The sequence below is a fragment of the Anopheles stephensi genome, chromosome 3 (genome assembly GCF_013141755.1).
Source record: "Anopheles stephensi strain Indian chromosome 3, UCI_ANSTEP_V1.0, whole genome shotgun sequence".
NCBI classification, from domain to species: Eukaryota; Metazoa; Arthropoda; class Insecta; order Diptera; family Culicidae; genus Anopheles; species Anopheles stephensi.
This window is the reverse complement of record NC_050203.1, coordinates 80890543-80911073: the sequence shown is the minus strand read 5'-3', so window position 1 is coordinate 80911073 and position 20531 is coordinate 80890543. Positions and strand designations below refer to the sequence as shown.

The 20531-nt window shown below is 42.3% G+C and overlaps 1 protein-coding gene across 2 annotated transcripts in view; it reads right to left on the bottom strand.

Annotated features, from left to right (window-relative positions):
• LOC118512972 (nitric oxide synthase) overlaps positions 1 to 20531 on the bottom strand; it is an 86843-nt gene that overhangs the window by 25514 nt on the left and 40798 nt on the right. For both annotated transcript variants that reach the window (XM_036058199.1, XM_036058200.1), the window contains exon 4: positions 11955 to 12091. In XM_036058199.1, the coding sequence (XP_035914092.1) occupies positions 11955 to 12091 (137 nt within the window). The remainder of the gene's footprint in view (positions 1 to 11954; positions 12092 to 20531) is intronic.

Sequence of the window (20531 nt, the reverse complement as noted above, 5' to 3'; positions counted from 1 at the left end):
ACAGAAACATACGGCACGATGCCAGCTGAGCCACTCACACTCGAAACCCTCTCGTCGTGGAAAGTTTTGTACATGAGTGTTCTTTACCTAATCATGCTTATCATACTATGTTACTAAACAAACACACGAGGAGATGGCTTTCCTTCTGCGAAATGGAACCTTGAGCATTGAAAAGACACATAAGAATTATCCTACAGAGTCACAAGCTTCTTTTAGGGTTCTTAGGTGAGTTTCAGAAGGGTTGTATCGGCTGACTGGCAAAAGACGGACGGTCGGTATATTTACACCGATAACTTCGACTTGCAACGGGTGTGGGGAAGAAAAACGAACACATCAACACATCCATATGCGTTCCGAAGGTTTTACCATCACAGGTCATTCCCATCAACAGTCGTAACCATGATCAGCATCACCATCATCAAAGACATCATGAAACGTCCCGTTGACAGTGCCGTGATAAATCGTGCAGCTCATCGCACACACACACGGAGAGAGATATCCCACAGTTCCCTTAAAGCTCACTGGTGGAATCCTAGCACCGGGCGGCTAGCTGGTCAACGGTCAGGGTACGATGCGCATTCGCTTTTATTTGTCTCCATTGCCGACTGGCAGCAGAAAATGGATCAGTGCTCGGTAGCTTTACGCTAAGAATCCTTGCACACCGGGAAGCCTACTTTCAGGCGTTGCGAATGTTGTCGCCTTCACGGCCCTTCCTTTGCTGGCGTATGCAATTTTCCCAGCTCTGATTAAATCTCGGACTCCCGGGTATTTCCCTTCCGGGTCGAGCCGGCCCGAGCTCGATTTTCTTGCATCGGTGGTGAATGTTTTGCCTACCGTCCGTGTGATGCTACGCGTCACGTTTACACGCCCTAAAACACAGATGCGGGCTCGAAGAAGGAGAAGCAGAACGGGTACCAACGGGGGGAAATCTTCGTGCCGGATGTAATTGAGACGAGCTGGTACATTTTCGGTACCGTTTGGGAATCGTATAAGGGTTCCTCTACAAAGGTTTAGTTTGTCGTTGGGTTCACGCACGCAGCTACGTTGGTCCGGGCGTAATAGAGCCGGAATATTAAACTGCTTTGTTGTGACACCGACACCACGATCAACATAACAATCGCTGCTAATGATGATGATTTGTTAATGATTGTTGTAACGGGTTTAGTAAAAGGGCGGCATGAGTACGTGTATGCCGTACTCAAGCTAATAGTGTGTTGCGTCTAATTCAAAACGATGCTATTCCGTTCGGTAATACGCAGACAGTTTCATTAATTAGATGGTGAGTGCGGGTGTGTGTGTGCGTGATATGATACTGAAGACGTGTCTATTTGTAAACAACGCATGCCATGATTTGCTTTCATATTCCGGAAAATTTCAGTTAAGTTTGAAAAGCTTGAAGATATGGTAATGCAAATTGCATACTTTTAGGCGCAGGATTTTTAAATTTGAATAAGCAGTAACAAAATCCGTTGATACAACTTTTGAAGCTTATTTAAGATAAGACAAAATTATTTCAGCACCAAAAACAAGATTTCTAATGTCTTATCATCTTCTTGCTCGATAGTTCCGGGTACAAATTAATACAATCTACAAAACTTCTTAAAACCCATCCGTCAGTTTGTTGCACCCTGCCTACAGTATGATACGAAAGCAGGATGAGGGCTTAGCCGCTATCTCTCAGGATGTTTTCGTGGCGGATAATTACACTCACACACCAGGCTGAATCCGTTTCGCTCTAGAGCATTGTTGCACCCAGCAGAAACCCCGCATAGCCGTCGGATATTTTAGTTTACTGCAGTGTAACATACCGGTTTTTTGAGTCTCTCATGCTTGCACTTCCTGATCCATTACAACCCAGCCTGCAAGCGGTACTAACAAATGGTTCCTTTATGCTTCCTTTTTTCCCCGGATTTTTTTCCCCACTTTTTTGTTGCGTTCAATTTGCCGCAAGCAACTCCACGCCGGGTGAAGTTTATTTATTTCCCTTCGAGAGAGCGAGAAAAATTCTCCCAAACTGCATGCAGCTACAAGGTCGGTTTGTTGCACTTTGGTTTGTGGAAAAGTTTTATAAAAGTTGAAAAACGCACACAAACACAGGGATGCTTTATCATCATCAAGGGGTGATTTTTTGTTGTTGTTGTGTATGATGGAGCCGGTACCATCATTAACCCACTAATTAGAGCGTGCATCACATCCTGCGCTACGAAAACAGATTTCACCTGGATTCCGTTTGTTTCATACTTTTTTAAAGAAAAAAATGCTTTTGCAACTAATTTTCCGGTCTTTAGTAAGAGATAAATTTTACGTGTCATGGTGCAAAATAAATACAACTCGCGTGGAAAACCCCGCGTGGAAACGATATTTTCAAACCCGTATCATAAGCTTGGTTACACAACGGCTTTTTTTCTGCTCGTTGCGCCAAATTGCTTCACACGAAATAATTCGTTTATTTGTGTTTGAGTCGATAAAAAAGCATTTCCCTCCTCGTTTCGTTTCGGGACGAATTATTAACGCCTTTTAAAACTCTACAAAATAACTCGTCCCACTGCAGGCAATTTGAAGCCACACTGCCCCAACCAATTGGTGTACCGCACAACACGGATGTATTAACAGGAATGCATTTAACTGATGCTCCCAACTACACGCGACTCACCCCGGTATGATAACATTTTAATCCGCCCGTTCTACCATTCTATGCACTGGAAGCTGGAATTTATTTCCATCCAGTAAATGGTGTATTCGTTTCGAGCGAGATGGAAGTTGGCGGGCTAAAGCTGCATTCACAACACCAGCACCGTTGACTGCGCTTTTCTCTACCACAGGCAAGTGTGAACAAGTGTGATGTGGAATCCCACTTCACGGTGAAATGGTCACGCACCTACAAAAACCCGGAAGCCAACGGGGCAATTGATTCACAATCAACCGGTGGCTTCGAACGCAGGGCATACAAACCGACCCGCATCGGCTTAATTGTTACTGACAAATGTGATTCTAACCGTGCGGCACAGAACCTACATTGCGACCAAACAATTGACCGACAAATTTACACGCTCTTGGCTGTGGTTTCGGCGGTGGCGTTTTTGGACGGTGTTTGGGGACGATTGGCGATTTGTGTGAGGCTGCAATCGGTTTTCGATTAGTGGTTTCGATTCGATGAGTGTGAGCAAGTGCACGGAAGGAAGAGGCGATGGGATTTGCACTGGCGAAAGCTTTGACGAGCTAATGTAAATCCGGTTGATGCATTGGAGAGAAAAATCGGAAGCGAGTGTTCTTTACGCTTTAAATATTTTTGAGTGGTAAATTTAAATATTTATAGGATTTTTTCTCTAAGTTTTGTAACTGAGAAGAGCGTTTAATTTAAGCGAAATAAATTATCATATAAATTTATTGCTTTCGGAAGCCTCAATCGCGAGTAAGAATTTGAATGAAATATTCATTTTCCACTCACTTTTCCATTGGCAAAAACAACACACACTCACAAGCACTAAGCTCGTTTCGTGCTTGTTTTATTTATTATAATTCTCGCTTTGCCTTAAACTTTTTCTTCTGGACACAGGCCCAGCACGGGATGAGCAGGATCAGTACTCGGTAAGCAACAAGCGAAAGCTCATTTACAACTTGTAACGAGTTTGCATTGCGTACTTGAAATAGCTTGACCATAATTGTGCTTCAATTCAAATTCGCACCAAACGATTGAAACCTTGTTTTTGTGCTTAGTTTTCATTTTGGTTTGCAAGAGAAAAAAATGTAGATAAATGTATGCTCAATTATGCAGTAAACATTTTCTTCTTCATTTTTCACTTTCTGTAAACAATTTATGTTTATTTATAAAAATTTATAAATAAACATCATTTCCCTTCCCAATCTCAGCACGGCAAGCGTCATCATCATCAACAGTAAGCAAATTTAATTTGCTCCCCATCCCTTTTTTTCGCAACAACAATTTTACGCCGATTTGACGCCAAATTTGTAACGCCCGAGGACGCGTTACGGACGGCTGACCTGTGCCCGGACGCTAATTAGCCAAATGGAGGCAATATTCATAATCAACCGGCAACACTTTTACCCGAATGGTACTTGCACCAAATTATGATAGCTCAGCACGCGCACCGATGGTTTAGGAAAATTGAATTAGAGCGTGGTGGCCCGGTGCGTGGTGCCCGGTGGAAAATAGAATAGTAACGGTTTGCTAGTAATGTTTGGCGTGCTTCCCGTTTTGCCCACAACCGAGAATGATGCTATTTAATGGATGGCACTTGAGCTGAACTGCACTGGGTAGTAGGGCATTTCCTGTGAATTGATTGCCCATTCTAGTTAATGGTATTAGGAAAGTTTTGTGTCGAAATTTGGCGTTGCTTTCAATTGCACCGTTAGCATAACAATTGGAGGATGTTTTTTGAGGGGCAGTTTTATTATATAAATGCGAAATCTTTTCAAACTTTTACTTGGCAAAGTGCCAACAATTGTCCAAAATAGTTGATTTCTATTCACGTTTTATTCATCATCATTAGCTCATTAAATATGATCAAAGTAAACGATTTGCGCCTCAAAGCATGCAATTTTTTAAATTTAATTTGAAAAAATACTTTGTTAAAGCATAGTAATTGGGGATACTAACTCTCTGAACTTCTGTTAAATAGAATTAGGAAATGTTTAATCAATAATTGCATCGCTTTTTTCACTTTTAGAATAAAGATTAGAGAACATTTTGGCATTAGTAATATTACTGCCACATCATTTTCCAGAAAACAAGGTTAAAAATGAGTAAAATTTGATGATTCCTATTCAATTCATTTATTTGATCAAATCCAACATGAGACAATCCATAAAATATCATAATATTTACAGAAATACATTAGCTGTTGAAGAAACTCTCTGCGGCTAGGACTTTCTGAAAATTTACTGTTTCAAAAGCTTTTTTTATTTACTTTTTTGTAACATTCCATTTTATCTTCTTAGCACTACAACATTGAAAAGTCTCGGCCTGTCATTTCTGATTTTCTGTGACTTGATTTTATCCGTAGCATAGTAGTCAGCTGTGCATACGGGGAGCCGGTCTGGATGGGATATGAGCCCCCGGTCCTGCCGTGTGACGACCCTTTTATATCTCAGGTATTATAAATAGTTTTTCCGGATTAATTTGTATTTATTTTCATATTTTCCACATCCCCTTATGGATCGCACAGTTCAAAATAAAATCAGTTGCGCCTAAAAGTATGCAACTCGCAACACAACATTCATAAACCTCCGATTAAAACGATTATGCAGCATTTTGCTATCAGTTTTTTATTTCAAAGTCTATTTGTTACGCTAAATATAATTTTGCCACGTAAAGCTTTATTTCCCGCTAAAAATAAATACAATCCGCTTTCGCCAATTGTTTCCAGAAAATCGGTTCTGTGGCAATGCAATACGGGCTTCCCGCTGAATCCTATCACCCCTATCGGCTATAAGCTGTAAACCATCAACTAACAAAACATTGGTGCTGTTAAGCTGTTACCAATCCACATATGAATAATTCCATCGAAAGAATGGCAAACGACAGCGGTGAGTAGAAAAAAAACCCGCTTTCCCAGTAAACGATTGAAATTGTTATTTATTCTGAAAGCAAACCATTCTATTGCAGCTTTAAACCAAAATGGTGTAACGTTTTTCTTCCTGCAATCGCTTCCATACTAAACGATAGGATCAGGCAGCTGAGTGGAAAAGTACCTCCAGGAAAGCAGCAAAACATAATAGGATTATAACTGGTGTGAAAGCAGCAAAAGGTAAACCTTTTACACTGCGCTCAAGCACTTCTTTTCCTTGCCGAACAAAGGTGTGAAAATAGATCTTTTATCGAGCAACAAATATGATATGACAAACACCCTGACAAATGGTAAGGCTTTCAGCAAAATTAAAAGGGTTGTACGGAGATCTTTCGCCCCTTTTTATCGCCACATCAATGATAGCACAAAAGAATAACAGCACCGAATCAAACGACCCGAGACAAATGTTTATTTTACGCTGCCGTCCGACCATTTCTGTCGAATCAAAATGGGATGGGACAAATTCCATTCCATACTGCGAAAATTGTATCGCTCTCTCGCTGAAATTTGTCCAAAACATACCGACAGTTACACATTTGCTGTACAGCCGAGATAGCCTTTTGGTTCCACCTGGTTCCGTCCTGGGGAAAATTCCGTTTTGGATGGTGGATTACTTCTAAAATCCCATCGGTGACAGCTTCCGAGCGGAGTGGAAAGCTTGCAGGAAAATGGAAAAAAACAACCGCTACAAAGCTACCGCCAAAGTCGTAAATCCTTTACCGGTGGCTTTATTTGTGTGTGTGTGTCAGGCACGGTTCACCGGAGGGAAATTTATTTATAAGATACAAACCAAACGTCAGGTGGCATTCACGAGTCGTGGCGTGGGCGAAACCCCCAATTGGCCATCCACCGAAAGCAAGCAGAGCAAATCGCAGTACCAATCGAAAATCATTCACCCTTGATGATAACGCGCTCAGGCGCCCAGACGCTCACAGAGCAAAAAATAATGCAATTTGTTCTTTTTTAAATGTATTTTCCAGGCTTTTCGGGACAAGTTTTTATTTTTCGTGTCCCGAATAATAAAAAACATATTGGAAATTTCGGTCAGTACAATAGGTACAAAAATTGATATGAAAATTCCTTCCTCTATTTCATTTATTGTGGCAAATCAACGTCTTCTCCTGACTGGTGAAAACAAAACCCGCGCCCCAAACAGCGCCCAGCCACCGTTGAAATCGAGTCTCGAAATTGTTTATTAACAAACCACTGCCAATCTGTGCCACAGCGAGTGTCCCGGTGCCATGTGGTTGAGGCCGTGTGTCAAAAGCAAACATTTTTTCCCCAATCCTTCCCACTAGGCGATCGAGAGTAAATAAACTCTTGCTGCCGTGGAATGCCTTTTCCCAATCGAAAAACGGCCAGCAACAAAGGAACCCTTTCGCGTCAAACCAAACCTCCACACAGGACAATGCAGTGGAAACACAACACAAAAATCAAGGAACAATCAGGTGAAAAAGGGTCCGTAGTTCGCTGTAATCGATCGAGGTACAGGTCGACAGGTGTGATTTATTTACTGCCCTGGAACGCTATTGGCAATCCGGTTCGGTGAAAGTGCTGCAAATGATTGAAATTAAAGGTAACCGAGTGAGGCTCTTGCGCTGAAATCCAGCATCAGCAGAGATGGGAGAATGCAGAGGGCAAGTGTGTTGTTTGTATTTGATTGGTGTTTTCCACTCTCGCTTTCGATTCGCAATCGTTTTCCTCTTTTCTATTTCCCAAGGCTTACGTTTTGGAATGGATATTTAATATTATAAACATAACCGTTTCCTCTCAACGAATCGGCTCGAACGCTCTGCAGACGATCACCAATGAAAATTAATTCCTCTCCACAATGCCCACAATCCCTCTCAAGGAATTCTGCCAGCTTTTCTTCCTCGTGGTCACTAACAGCTAGACCAACACAAACACCAAACGTTCGACGTGGTTCGAATATTGAATGGGGCAGCGATGAAGAAATCATCCAGTCCGGGGGATACATGTATCCATCGTGCTTTCGAGTGACTTTATCTCCGGCTGGCGGCTGGCGGACTCTTTATCGACCTTAAGCCGTCCGAGTGAAACAATAGACCACGTACGAGACGCCAGTGTTCGATAATCAATTTGTTTCATTATTCGATCCGTAAATCGATCCTTGGCTTGTGTTGGGTTTGGTGGGAAGAATTTGTATTTAAAGAGGATTGGCGCCTGAAGGTAGGCTAACAGATGTTCGGTGGGATATCGCTCTCTTGTTTGAATTTATCGAATGAGATCGGTTTGGGTTCTATTTTAAGAGCATTATGAAGAAATAAAAAAAAAAGATTTTATATTTAAACGAAAATCTGCTATTCCTATGACACACCTTATCGTGTCAACAAAATGCTCCACTCCAAGAAAATTGAGCCTTCAATAAGACCTTTATTCAATCAACGATTTCAAACATTGCATAAGATTCACGGAACGACCCTCAAAAACGATCAAACGAACGGTGCGAAAATCTATGCATTCGACGTGAACGCGCCCCCCTGACACGATTCAAATAGCGGAAATGCTTGCTCTAATATGACACATGTCAAATAAACTATTTTCAACGCATGCAGCCCGACGGGGAAAACGATCTGCGGCTGAGAGTGAAGCCGTTCTATTCTTGTTGAAAATATTCATTCTATTTCCAATTCCAACGTGGGAAAACCTCTCGGCGATATGTGTTTTAAAACTGGGAAAGGAATCGATTTGCTTCTCCGTTTCAACAAAACGTCCCATAAACTCTACAAATTCGATGACGACGGGCGTTCTGTTGGGAAAGATTTCGCTCGCAAGTGCATCACCAAAGGGTGCAGCATATCTTCTTCTTTTTGCAATCGTACGTTTCCTTGCAATTACCATGCAAATTGCACACTGTTTGATGTGCACTTCAGCTGTGATGCTATCTTTATGCAGGGCTGTTTTTCCGAATCTTTTTCCTCAAACACTCGTGGGGGACTTGAGGTTTTTTTTTTCTTTGTTGTGGGAATAGGGCGATAGAGGATGGAATAATAGAAGGTTAAGTGCAGCTTAAGAAAAGAAATGGTCGAGAAGGGAATAGGTAAATAATGGTGCTGCAGGATGGATTTGTGGGCTAAGAAAGAATGTCCCATAGATCCTTAGGATAAAACATTTTATTTAAATAATTATTTGAAGTATACGTGTTTGTTTCAGTCCAGACCCATAATAGACCACCGGACCAAACCAACCCCCTTCGGAGCCATAGCCACAGCAATAGAACCGGATCAAAAAATCTACAACACACACACACACGCACAAACAATAGAAATGGACAACAACCACTCATCTTCACTACACAACCGAGCATGCCCGGGATATGGCAAATGACTAGGAGGAAATGCCTGGTCAATTTTCTTTCATTGTTTGTTTTCGTGAATTTAATTCACAGTCACCACACGCGGTGGTGACAATACGGCAGTAGTCCGTAATAATAAATAAATAAATAAATAAAAAAATATTTGAAGTATACGGAAGGACGCATGGTAAGTAAATTTGTTTAAATTCTTGTACTTATAATAAAATCTAAAAACCAGAAACATGACAAAACCTTCAACAAAACGAAAATAAGAAAATGAATCTAAATATGGCATGGAAACAAGACATTAAATAAAAAGGTAGAGAACTAATAGAAAATAAAGAATCAAAATCTAAGAATAACAATGAAGGTTTAAAAAACATGTTCAAAGAAGGTATAAAAAATCAAAAGTAAACTGAGGTGAATAATTCGAAAAGAGTCCTCAGAGCAAATAATAAAGCAAAGTAAGAAGAGCTTCTATTAAGTATCTTACTCAAATTTTAAGTCATGAACGTTTAAAATCTAAGAATAATTATACAAAAAATATAGGAAATTTCTCTAGAAATTATACAACAAAGAGAAAAGAATAAACTTAAGACAAAGAATAAGAAAATGAGGAACATTAATGATAAAATCATTGGTAAGAGTGAAGGCAACGATTCACACTACAGCGACGAATCGAAACGTAACAAACGTGCTCAGGTTAATTAAAGTCACCGTTGATTAGATATGCACGTTGGATTTAGACAAAAGCTCAAACATGGCTAAGGCCACTCACCGCCACCAGGTATTACAAACATAATGTGAGATAATTCCTACCCCAAACGGCAACCGTTCATTTGGTTAACGACATCTCGTTCGAGTGCGAGTACGATTAGTGTGATGCTCGTATCCCTAACACCATCGCTCAACAGCTCTTCCCCAATAAAAGGAAGGCTCCTTCGAACAAACTCTTCCGTTCAATTCCGAACCTGAACCGATTTCCGACAACGAACGCGTCTGTAATTATTTCCCTCGATGTGCAGCACCTTCGCCCGGCTAGAATGGCCTGTGGCCTTACAACAAGGACATTTCGTTTCCCGAGGTTCGTCGTGAAAATGACGTTTCAGACGGCTGGCGAAGACACGCGCAGAGAAAGTTCTGTCCTTCTGCCCCTTTGCGTAAAGTGTTAGTCAGCGGGCCTCCTATAACGGCCGTGACGATGTGAGCGGAGCATCATTACGGCGATGCATTCAGCGGTGGTGGTTGGTTTCGGTGACACATATTCCGAAACTGGTCGAACACTGGTCGGCGTTCTTGACGAGCGGCTGAAGCTGCACAACACGAGCCACTAGCTGGCGGCTAGTGCATGCTGCATTGGACACGCTAATGAGCAGGTGGTTAAAACCCCGTTACTGGTACGGAACGCATTCCAGCTGGTGCTTTCGGGGAGGGAGCGGTTTTTCGGGTAGACTAAGCGACAACCGCAACGAACAGAACATGCACTTGAGTGGATTGTGTACGTGCGTGTGTGTGTGTATGTGTGTGTGTAAAATTTGCTTGTAGTTGAGAAGTGTTTGGGTAGGTTTACATTATGGATGGAGAGTTTAAGACCTGTGCTGAAGACAAAGTTTAACCATGCATCGAGCACCGGGCGAACATATGGCGCATTAATAGGCGAAAAATGGAATGGATTTCTTAAGGGTGCAAAACTCTGATAAAAACATGTGAAAGTTCTTTTAATCATGAGTTTGTTGACTAATCTTAGTGTTTACTATGAAAAACAGCTGATTTTAAATTCAAAATTAGAAATCCAAAATAATTCGGCATGCGGATTGCATACATTTAGGCGCATTTTTTCAATTTAATTTTAAACCATTCCAAGCTACAACTTTAAACGCTGTAACGAAATGCCATGACACGACGTACGTTAAATGTCACCGTATCAAGCAGGAATGCCATCATAATCTTAGGATTAACTCCAAAAACCATCTGCTAACCACCCTTTCTTGCATGCTGTTTCATCAAACAGTGGAATCATGTTTTCCTCACCCCGCCGGAAGGAATGAAATAAATAAAACTACAAAACCTCCCGTTCAACACTTTATCCCTTCTGAAAATAGAAAAACGGGACAAGCAGGACAACGGCAGAACCGGCCGGGAAAAGAGCACTAAAAGCTGCCGGGCCATTTTTCTCCCTGCTATGCCCACATGTTAAACAACCATTTGCTTCCTACGCTGTACGTAAGCGTGGGAAATGGGATCCATGGCTTCCTTACTTGTGGGGAGGCGGGGGCTGCGGGCTAGGTTTTTTCTCCAGCTATGCTACTACTGCCTGTGGGTGAAAGCAATCCACTTCGAGGCTGCGACTCGACTCCAGCACAACAATCCCGCAAAAGAAATCAATGAGAGATACGCTCACGTACGGGCACGGTGGTTCTCTTCGCTTCATAAATGGACCTTTTTTCCTTCCCACTGTTTGTCAATAGGTTTGCGCTTTGGCAGGATGGATTCCTACGAGTGTGTGTGTGTGTGTCGGGAGACGAGTGTTTATCATATCATTCACGTGCGAGGCTCACTGTTACTCACAGCACGCAACGGCCGGAGAGCAGTGAAAGTATCACTTAAGGAAAGCGTGCATCGTCTGAGCAGCAACGCTGAATTGAATGAACAAAACTGTATGGAAGGAACAGATAAACGGGAAGGAGACAAAAAAACGTCCAACACAGCACATTCGTTCCGTTCGGCATGCGGGTCCAGAACAGTACGCTACCTGTACACTGCAATGCCCTCAGAGGGGGAAAAAACAGATTGGGAAGGCAAATATTTTTCCCTCACGAGAGTGGGAGCTACAATTGAATTACGCTACACGGTCGGCCCGAAATATGTATGATTGATGCTGATGTTTCAACGGGAGGGAAACACACAAGGAAAACAATAAGCACGTTTCCTATCCACTACACTTCACGATTCATTGTAATGCGTCTAGTCTAACTTTAGGCGCTATCGATTTCCACTCACAGCTCACTGTAGCCGGCATCGAATCGAATCAGGTAAAATCGCTTACTTACCGTCTGATCGAGGAGTAGTACTGATCGAGAAAGTCTTTCGCGTGCTGCTGCACTATTTCCGGTTTGCGCGTTTCCGTACCGATGACGTGCGGCGTCATAACGCTTCCCATGCACACTTCCCGCGAGCATGACATTACCTGCAAATAGCACAAAAAGGGGGAATCAGATATTAAAAAAAAACCGAGCACCAACACAACTCGAGAGAGATTTGCGGTTCGTTATCACATATGGAAAATCGTTGGGCTCCACGTTCGCAATGATCCTGGGAATTGTGGTACCTCACCGGTTCTCTAGTCGGCTTCAAGATGAAAAATTGAGCCGCGAACCTTCTGTGTTGGGGTTGTGTTGTAATTTTGTAGCGCGGGCAAGCTTCTTTTTTTGCTGGTATGTAGCTTAGCGGGTTGAATAATGAGAAATATTAAATTCAGCGACATGTCAAATCGCTTCCGGTGCTTCCACTGACATAATCTCGCATGCGGCCCTAGCGTTCGCTCGTTGGATTACTTTTCCCCTATCTTAGAAGTGCTAACGCAACGACTGAAACGGTGGTGAGCTTTCTGTGTGTGCACATGAATTATCGTTCCTCTAGCTAGAGCCTGGACCGGACTTGAAACAGTGCCCTGAATCTCGTGCCCGCATCCCGAGCAATTGTGGCATAATGCCTCGGCACAGAAATGAAGTCGTATTTAAAGGCATCTTTTTCTACCGTTGCACCAAGTGTTTTGCAAACACCACTCATACTAGGGCTTTCGGTGCGCGCTTTGCTTATGCTGGCAGTCGGTCGGATATGTTTTGTTGCATGTTAATCAACCGGTTTCGCAAAATCTTGGCCACAGAAAAGCGGGTGAAAATAATTCTTGACTTATGTGAAACCGCATGGTCCGATTTCGGTTGAAAAAAATTAAAAAGACAACATAAAGTGTGCGTTTGAATCTTTAAGCAAATTTGAATGGTACCTGTTTTGCGGATTGCATACTCATAGGCGCAACTAAACCTAAGAGATTTTCTAACGTAGCATTTGTTGCTTTGATGCAAATTAAATTGCTGCACAGCAATTGTTGCTTCCCCTAATCATTTCCCAACAGTTTCAGATAAATTGATCCGACGAAAATTCATTTCCGCCTCCATTCAATTACGCTTCAAACAACATTTTTAATTTTTCCCTCGGTACTGACACGCGTAACTGCGAACATATCGCAAACGATCAGAACCAGACTTCTTCATTTTCCAATTGGTGCTTGTGAATGGTAGAGCCACACATTTCACTAGCCTCAATCTGACACTCAAATACCGTAAAGAAAATTGTTTCATTTTTTTCCTACTTTCTCTCACACAGAATAATAAAAACCGAAATTCCTTCAACAGCGGATGGGCACAACAATGAAAACGGCACGAAAGTGTACCGTTCAAATACTCTCGAGCATAATTTCAATTTTCGTTTCCTTTTGCCCAGGTTTGAGACGCGTGGCGTGTGCAGATGGTCACCGGATATTACTTCGCCAGGTCAACCAGGCGTCTCCATCGATGTTCAGGTTAACGAAAGGAATAGGAAGAAAAAAATCTCTCTCCCTGTCGCGTGTTTGCCGCGCCACCCCAATAACAATGACAATTTTCATTTCATTTATTGTTATTTCCATCCTACCGGCTGTGGCGCGTATCGTCCGGCGTCCTGCAGCTGGTGCTGGAATTAACCGTATCCTGTAGCAGTAAGAAGACGGCTGTGGGAAGGTTCTAAAATGATATGCAAAGCGTTCTCCCGAATTGTGCTACAGTCCTTAGAATATTATCTCCCCCAAGGACCACTACACCAGCTACCGAGTACGGGAGAACAGGTGCTTGGTTGGTATTTCGAGCCGACGTCATCATGCTTGCGATCCGGTTTTTATTTCGGTCTGTTTACATTCTCTCGCACACACACACACACACACACACACACATCCCTTTGCCACACATAATCTGCCAGTCCAACCGCTATCCCATGATTTTAGTGTCCTCCAGCTTCTCGAGAGGAGTCAGTCAGGTCGTTTTGGCAATGGTTAAAAATTTTAAACCCTCCCCACACACACATTGACCACGCTCACCGGGGAGGAATATTGCTACAAGGATGTGTCTACCGTTTACACACATTCTAACGCTTCAGCGACGAACCGGCGCACGGCATTAGCATAAACATTGTTCCGCTTCGAAGTGAACCGAACAGAAATCGTCCCGGCCGAAAAGTCGGTGAAAATGCCGCGAACGATGACAGCCCACACACACACACAAACTGGACAAACGCACAGCACACGTGGGCACACCACATACTGTGCGGAGAAAATTGTTTTGAATATACAAATAGTCCAGAGCTGGCGCGTGTGTGCCGGCGTTTTTGGGATGAATATTTGCACGCCGGTGGTTTGTGGCGGGTTTCGAAACGTTCGGCGAAGGGGAAAGTGCGTCAACGCGGTGTGACTTTATAATGCGAGAGATTAGCTCGTTACCGGGCAGCTAGCAGTGTTTATTGGTTGACGTAGGAAATATGCGGATTGCCTAAGGCGTGTGAAATTGTGAGAATATCGATGGTCTTATAAGATAATTTGAAGCAAAAAATTAAGTTTATTGGGCTTGCCCAACAGCTTCACTGGATAAAGTGTACTCTTTTCGATTGCATAACTGCAGGCGTTTTATTTTTCAAGAACGATTCATTGAGACAGTTGAAGTAAAGAATTTACCAACAAAACGAAGAACTACCATTAAAAAGCAAGCAAAGTTCAAATCGTAATGCAAAATCAAATAAAAACCTCTGTTTGCTGTTATGTGTTGCAAAATATAACGTATAGAGGGCTACCGTCACCCAGAACATTGTGCGTAGTTTTTCCACCGGGTGTTTCTCGATTGATTGTTTTAAGCTTATTGATGTCAGGCCTTTGAGTAAAGGAATTATTAGTTAATAAAAATCCTAAAATATAGATGCGATCGTTAAACGGTCATTATCTTAATAATAAAGCAATCTGATAATTTAAGCTACAAATAAAATTATTTCAATTTAATTCCATTCTATCATGACAAATCCTCCTTCAAGTATACATTAACGAGGTTCAGCCTTTCTTCTACCAATCTCCCATATTTTTTCCATCTGTCACCAGCCATCAAATCACAGTCAAGCCGGCTTAGTTGCGAAATGATTGGAAATAAAATATTTATTATCCTTCAACCAGTTCGTCACGCTTGATCTTGTAGCAGAAGTACGAAAGAAGAAGAAACAAGAGAAAAAACAACCATCTAGAGATAGATTTTCCACCGGGTAGAAATGAAATGAGCATTACTTTTCCCGGTGGAAAATTAATGTCTCAAATCAAGCATCCCATCTTGCTTTCTCTAAATGACTTCCTCTGCTCGCCGAGGGGTGTTCCGTTAAATTGTTGTCCACAATTCACACCCCGGGGTCAATAAAATCACACCGAAAAAGTTACATCAAAACATCACAACCACAAAAGACACGACTTTAACACGTGCCCTTGTGGAAGTTTAATTTCGCGTACAGCTTCTAATGCTAGTCCAAACATTAGCCCATGCTGCAGAAGCTTCGACCATGTTGCTTGGAAGAAGCACACATAGTAGTAACTCACACCACATCACAACACAGCACACCGAAGTAACCGGCAGGCGGGTACGATAATTTATTAATGATGAGCAAATGGGCCAGCTCATTTGCGCTCGTAAACTTTCCATTTGCGGGAGCATATTTTTTATCGCTTCTGCTAACCTCGCACAGGACACAAGAGCACGTGTGTGTGTGTGTGTGTGTCACATCGTTTCTTCCCTAAGGACCTGTGCGTGGGTCAGCGCTCTCTGTTTGTCTTCTCGTTTACGGTGCGCCAAGTAGCAGCAAAAAAGAGGAACCCCGGACACTGGTCAGAAGGGAAGATAAACATTATGTTTAATGTCGTAGACGATAAAACTGCGGTGTTTGCCCCGTGGCACGGTTGTGTTGTATCTGCTCCGGTGGGGCGGGAGCGCCAGTGCGCTGGGAGCGGTTTGAATTGATCATAAATTTACGTTTAAGTACCGTGTAAGAGAGGTTGGCCTGATTTTATGATGGGTTCTTTGTAAGCTTGTGTTTGAGATTTCAAAGTTTTTCTTCTTCAGTTTTTCGCTTACCCATTATACGCATTTTCTATCGCTAGCTCAACCTGTTCTCCTGCTTATAATTAAAGAAATACTAATTATGTCCATGAAAAGGTCGCTCACGCCTTTCAGATTAATTTACATACTGCACTCATTTATTGTGACCTTTTGCGAATCGCTTTTCCTGAGCATTATCTTAATTATTTCATCAACCGACAGATGAACCGCAAAAGAAAAGCATTTCCGCTTCCTCTATTCGGTGTACCAACACATATTCCCAAATGAGTCATTCACAAGCAATTTAGTAACTGAAGAAGTTGCACCAGAACCTCACCACAAGGAATCAATTTTAAGTACCGAGTGAAACCTCAAAGCGAAGAGATCGTGTGACACACCACAGCATGGCGAACTTTAAATTGAAGTGTAAATTACTTTTTTCACCCCTTATTCAGCTATTACATCCGCTTGCAGTACGATTGACATCCTTCTCCCTGGCCGTTGGATTCTCCGACCAAAGCTCACTTTCTTCGATTCATTTCATCCAGTTTATGATTTGGGTTTCACACACCGACGGTGTGCGTTGTTCCGCCATGTTGGGCAAAAGAGAGAAGATGGTGAAAAACTTGCCTCGAAAGTGCATTAACAGATAGTTTACGATTGCATCGGTCCTTGCGGAAGGAAATAAACTTTCGCCCACCACCTCTTATTGGTGTCAACGGAGGAAACATGGAAGCTGTGTCGAGATCGAGATCATTGGGCGGTCCCGTAGAGCGACTGTGGTATGATTACATAGCTTGAGGCTGAATAAGTGAATGGGGTTAATTTGTTGGTTAGAGTTATAAGCGGGAAGAGAAACTTAATCTGCTGTGGGTCAACACGTGTCGTAAAGAGGTTGAAAGACCAACTTTTATTTCCAAGAGTTGAAGTTGTTTAATCCTCAAGGAACAAGTCTTCCTTAGAGATAGATCTTACATGAGTCAAAAAAGATGCCCAAAGACTACTTTCTATTCGGGAAGAAATATTTTTGCTTCTCGTTTCATTCTGCATGACATAAACAAAATGTAGAGCAAGTTTTGGGACAGTCTGGAAAGTTTGACATAAAGTCTTTGCTTTTTATTTGCAACAGTATCGGAAAGCTCTATCTTGTTATCACATCTATCAAGGCACACTAAAGATAGGAACATCGAACAGGAAGAAAAACTATCCAGCTTTTACTAAAGGACACTAAACAAAAGGTCCTCCTTTCGTACAAAAGGGTGAATAAAGGGTTCCAACGCAAGAATTAAACAGCATCAACTTTCTCCCAAGCTCCCAACAGCGATTCATCGTTCTCAGAGGAAAAGCTTTCCGTGTCATCACGACGATTCGCTGTCGCTCTGTTTTTATTGGTTGCATTTTAATTCTCTACACCCTGTTTACCCGCTCCAACCTCACTGAGTTACTTGGAACTGGCTAGACCTGTTGCTTAACGCTTCACTGTCCGAACCGTTCATGAATAAAATACGCTCTCTCTTCTGCCTGAAGTTACGGAAGCACTCGGCGTGCTAAAAGTGCTTGTTGACTGGAGCGATATGAATAATATTTCTAGTAGAAGTGTAAACTTGATTAGCATTTGAAAGAACGTTTCGATTGGGTGTAGGTGAGCTGTGAGCAATAGGAGAGCTACACAAATAAATCAGTCTTAAAGAGACTGTTTAATGGAAAGAGATCAAGGGCGACAGCATAAAGCGAAATTCTAATATCCCAAAGTCTCCATTCTCAAGAAAATGTTCCTTTAGAAGGACATTCTACACAGCAAAAAAACACAGAACAAAGCAATAAATTCGGCCTAACGTCATAATACCACCGGAATAACTTCTAATACACGTTAATACATTTCCCATTCGGCCAACTTCTTTCCACATCGATCCGTTGAATATTCATTCCGATACCGAACCGATACCCAAAGGACCGCGAATAATTTAACAAGGCTTGTCGCAAAAATTGTGACCGCAACTCTGCCATTCAGCCCAATAATCCTTCTCGAAATCAACACAGCAACAGAATACTAATTGTGTCCAAGGATCGATCCTAGGAAGAATGCCATCGAACAAAGTCGAACTCTCTCTCTTTCTCCTTCGCTTTCTCTCGGTTTCGCTACGATGTAACAATTACCCCGTGATACTTTCACCTCAACTTTCACCACAACCTTGGGGCCCATGAATTCCAATGATATTAAACCATCTTTTAACGGAATTAAAACCCATCCTCTCGGGACGCTCTCATCGGCATGGCGTGCTTTCCTATTTCCATCGTTACAAATCATCTTTCAGACGTTTTGCTTTAAATTTTGAATGCTGGCTGCTAGGCCGTGTCCTTCCGGGCGCGGCTAGACACTGACTTCGGTGACTTCGATTTACGGCTGAAGATAAAATAATAGACAGCTCTTCCTGTCCTCTAGCGGTTAGGGTCCTTGGGAGCACTCCGGGGGATGAAATGAAATTTCCATTATCTGGAGGGTGCTAGGAATATATTTTCATGTACTTGTCTCATCCATTGTACTAGGGGGCGAATATCGCTTCCTTTGTTAACTGGTATTTTCTAAAAAAAATCAAATAAACAGGAGTTAATAAATTTTTTTTTTAAATTTAAATAAAATTCTGGAGCATTATTTATTCATAAAATTATATCATGACTAATAAGCATTTGAAGTCGATTGGGGAAGTAATTTGAGAAGCTTCCTGGAACATTCTCCCAAACGACACTCGATACGTAAACCGCCACGAAAATGTCTTCATGCTTGGGAGGGTTAATTTTTGCTTCAAAGAAATCGATGGCTGCCCTGTTTTTGTGTGGTGCCATTTGTGGTTTTATCTTGTTTGAAGCGATCTAATTTTTCGCTGGCAGCATTAAGTGTTCCACATTCTTTTTCCCCCGTTCGCTTTTTCGTTGGTTAGGATGAGCGCTTGCAAGCGTGAAAAGGTCGCGGTCACATGCAAATTCTTAAACCGCACAACCTGCTTGCGAGGTTGAAAAAAAATCCAACTTCAAGGAAATAGAGTACTTCAGGGAAGGAAACAATAACGAAGAATAGAACGAGAATTGAATTCTGGTACGGGAGATTCCGCTAGCTGCCAGACACACTTTTGATCCTGATTTTTATCTTCAATATTCACCTGCAATACCTTCCAACCCAGGATAAGATTGCTCTTGTTCAGGAATCCTTCTACCAGCCAAACAACCGCACCAAGTACGTTTGCTTTTAAATATTAAATTCCACGAATTAAACCTTTAAAGAAGAGCCGTAGCTGGTGTATGCGTGACTCTGGATGAAGAGACCTTCACCGTGATAGTACCCCTCAAGGGAATGAAATAATGAGACCAGCGCATGATGAATATTTGATCACCTCATATGCAACGCAAATGCTGTTTCACCAAAGTACACCCGAAGCTGGCAGTTAGTTCCTTGGCGAAACTTAAAGTGGACAAGACTGCTCGCTACTTAAGACTCAAGTCATGCTTGGGGGCATCCGAAACAGACGCAGTATCATCGAAAACTTCGCGCGGGCAAAGTTTTTCCACCCAACTTGGATTATACAGCGTATGGAAGTTTCCGATTCCGAAATTCTGACCCAAACTGAGATGTGATAGTATACATTTAGGGGGCAGAATCGTGTGCTGCCCCCTAAATGTATACTAAGGATAAGGAAAAACACACTTCAAACCATCACTTGACAATCACGGGGACAATCAGGATCGTGTGTGCTTCTCAGCAGGACTTGCCTTATCATTCTACGGAGGGTTTGTGGACCGTTCGAAACGTTTCTTTACTATGACTTTCGGAGCAGAAGTTTTCTTTGCAAGTCACACTCAATTCGGAACGTTTTCTAAGAGATACTTACTTAGCGAAACTTATTTAATTTAATCCCTCAAAAAGCAATCTGTTTTTAAGCCCTGTTCTCCGGTACGTTTGATGTCTTTTTCGTCTGCCTCTACACGCTCAGAAGCCTTTCAATCGGGGAGGCTTTATTGGAGGATTTAAAACAGATGAATAATACAACAATCAGGTGTAAAGAAACATGTGTGAGCTTAGAATCACAAGAGCACACCGATCGAATCACAATTTGACTTCTCCGACAGCGTTCAGCATCAAAGATTTTCCATTCAACCGCACCAATACCCACACCGGTTGGGCACAATTTCACCCGCTTATTCGACATTCCAAGCGACAGGCCGGTTCGGGCCATGCAAATGCCACGATTAACATAAGCGCTCGCAATTGAGCAAGCATAGCATCGCGGTGCGGTGAGAAATAATTGAATTACACCGTGCGCGTCGAGATCGCAAAAAAAAACAACAAGCAAAGCCTTACTGCTGCTCGGCACACTTTTCCACCGAATCAAACAAATCCCTCGAAGAGTGTGCGTGTGTGGGTGCGAACAACACTTGTATGTGTGTGTGTGTGCTGGAACTACACAAAATGATTACAAA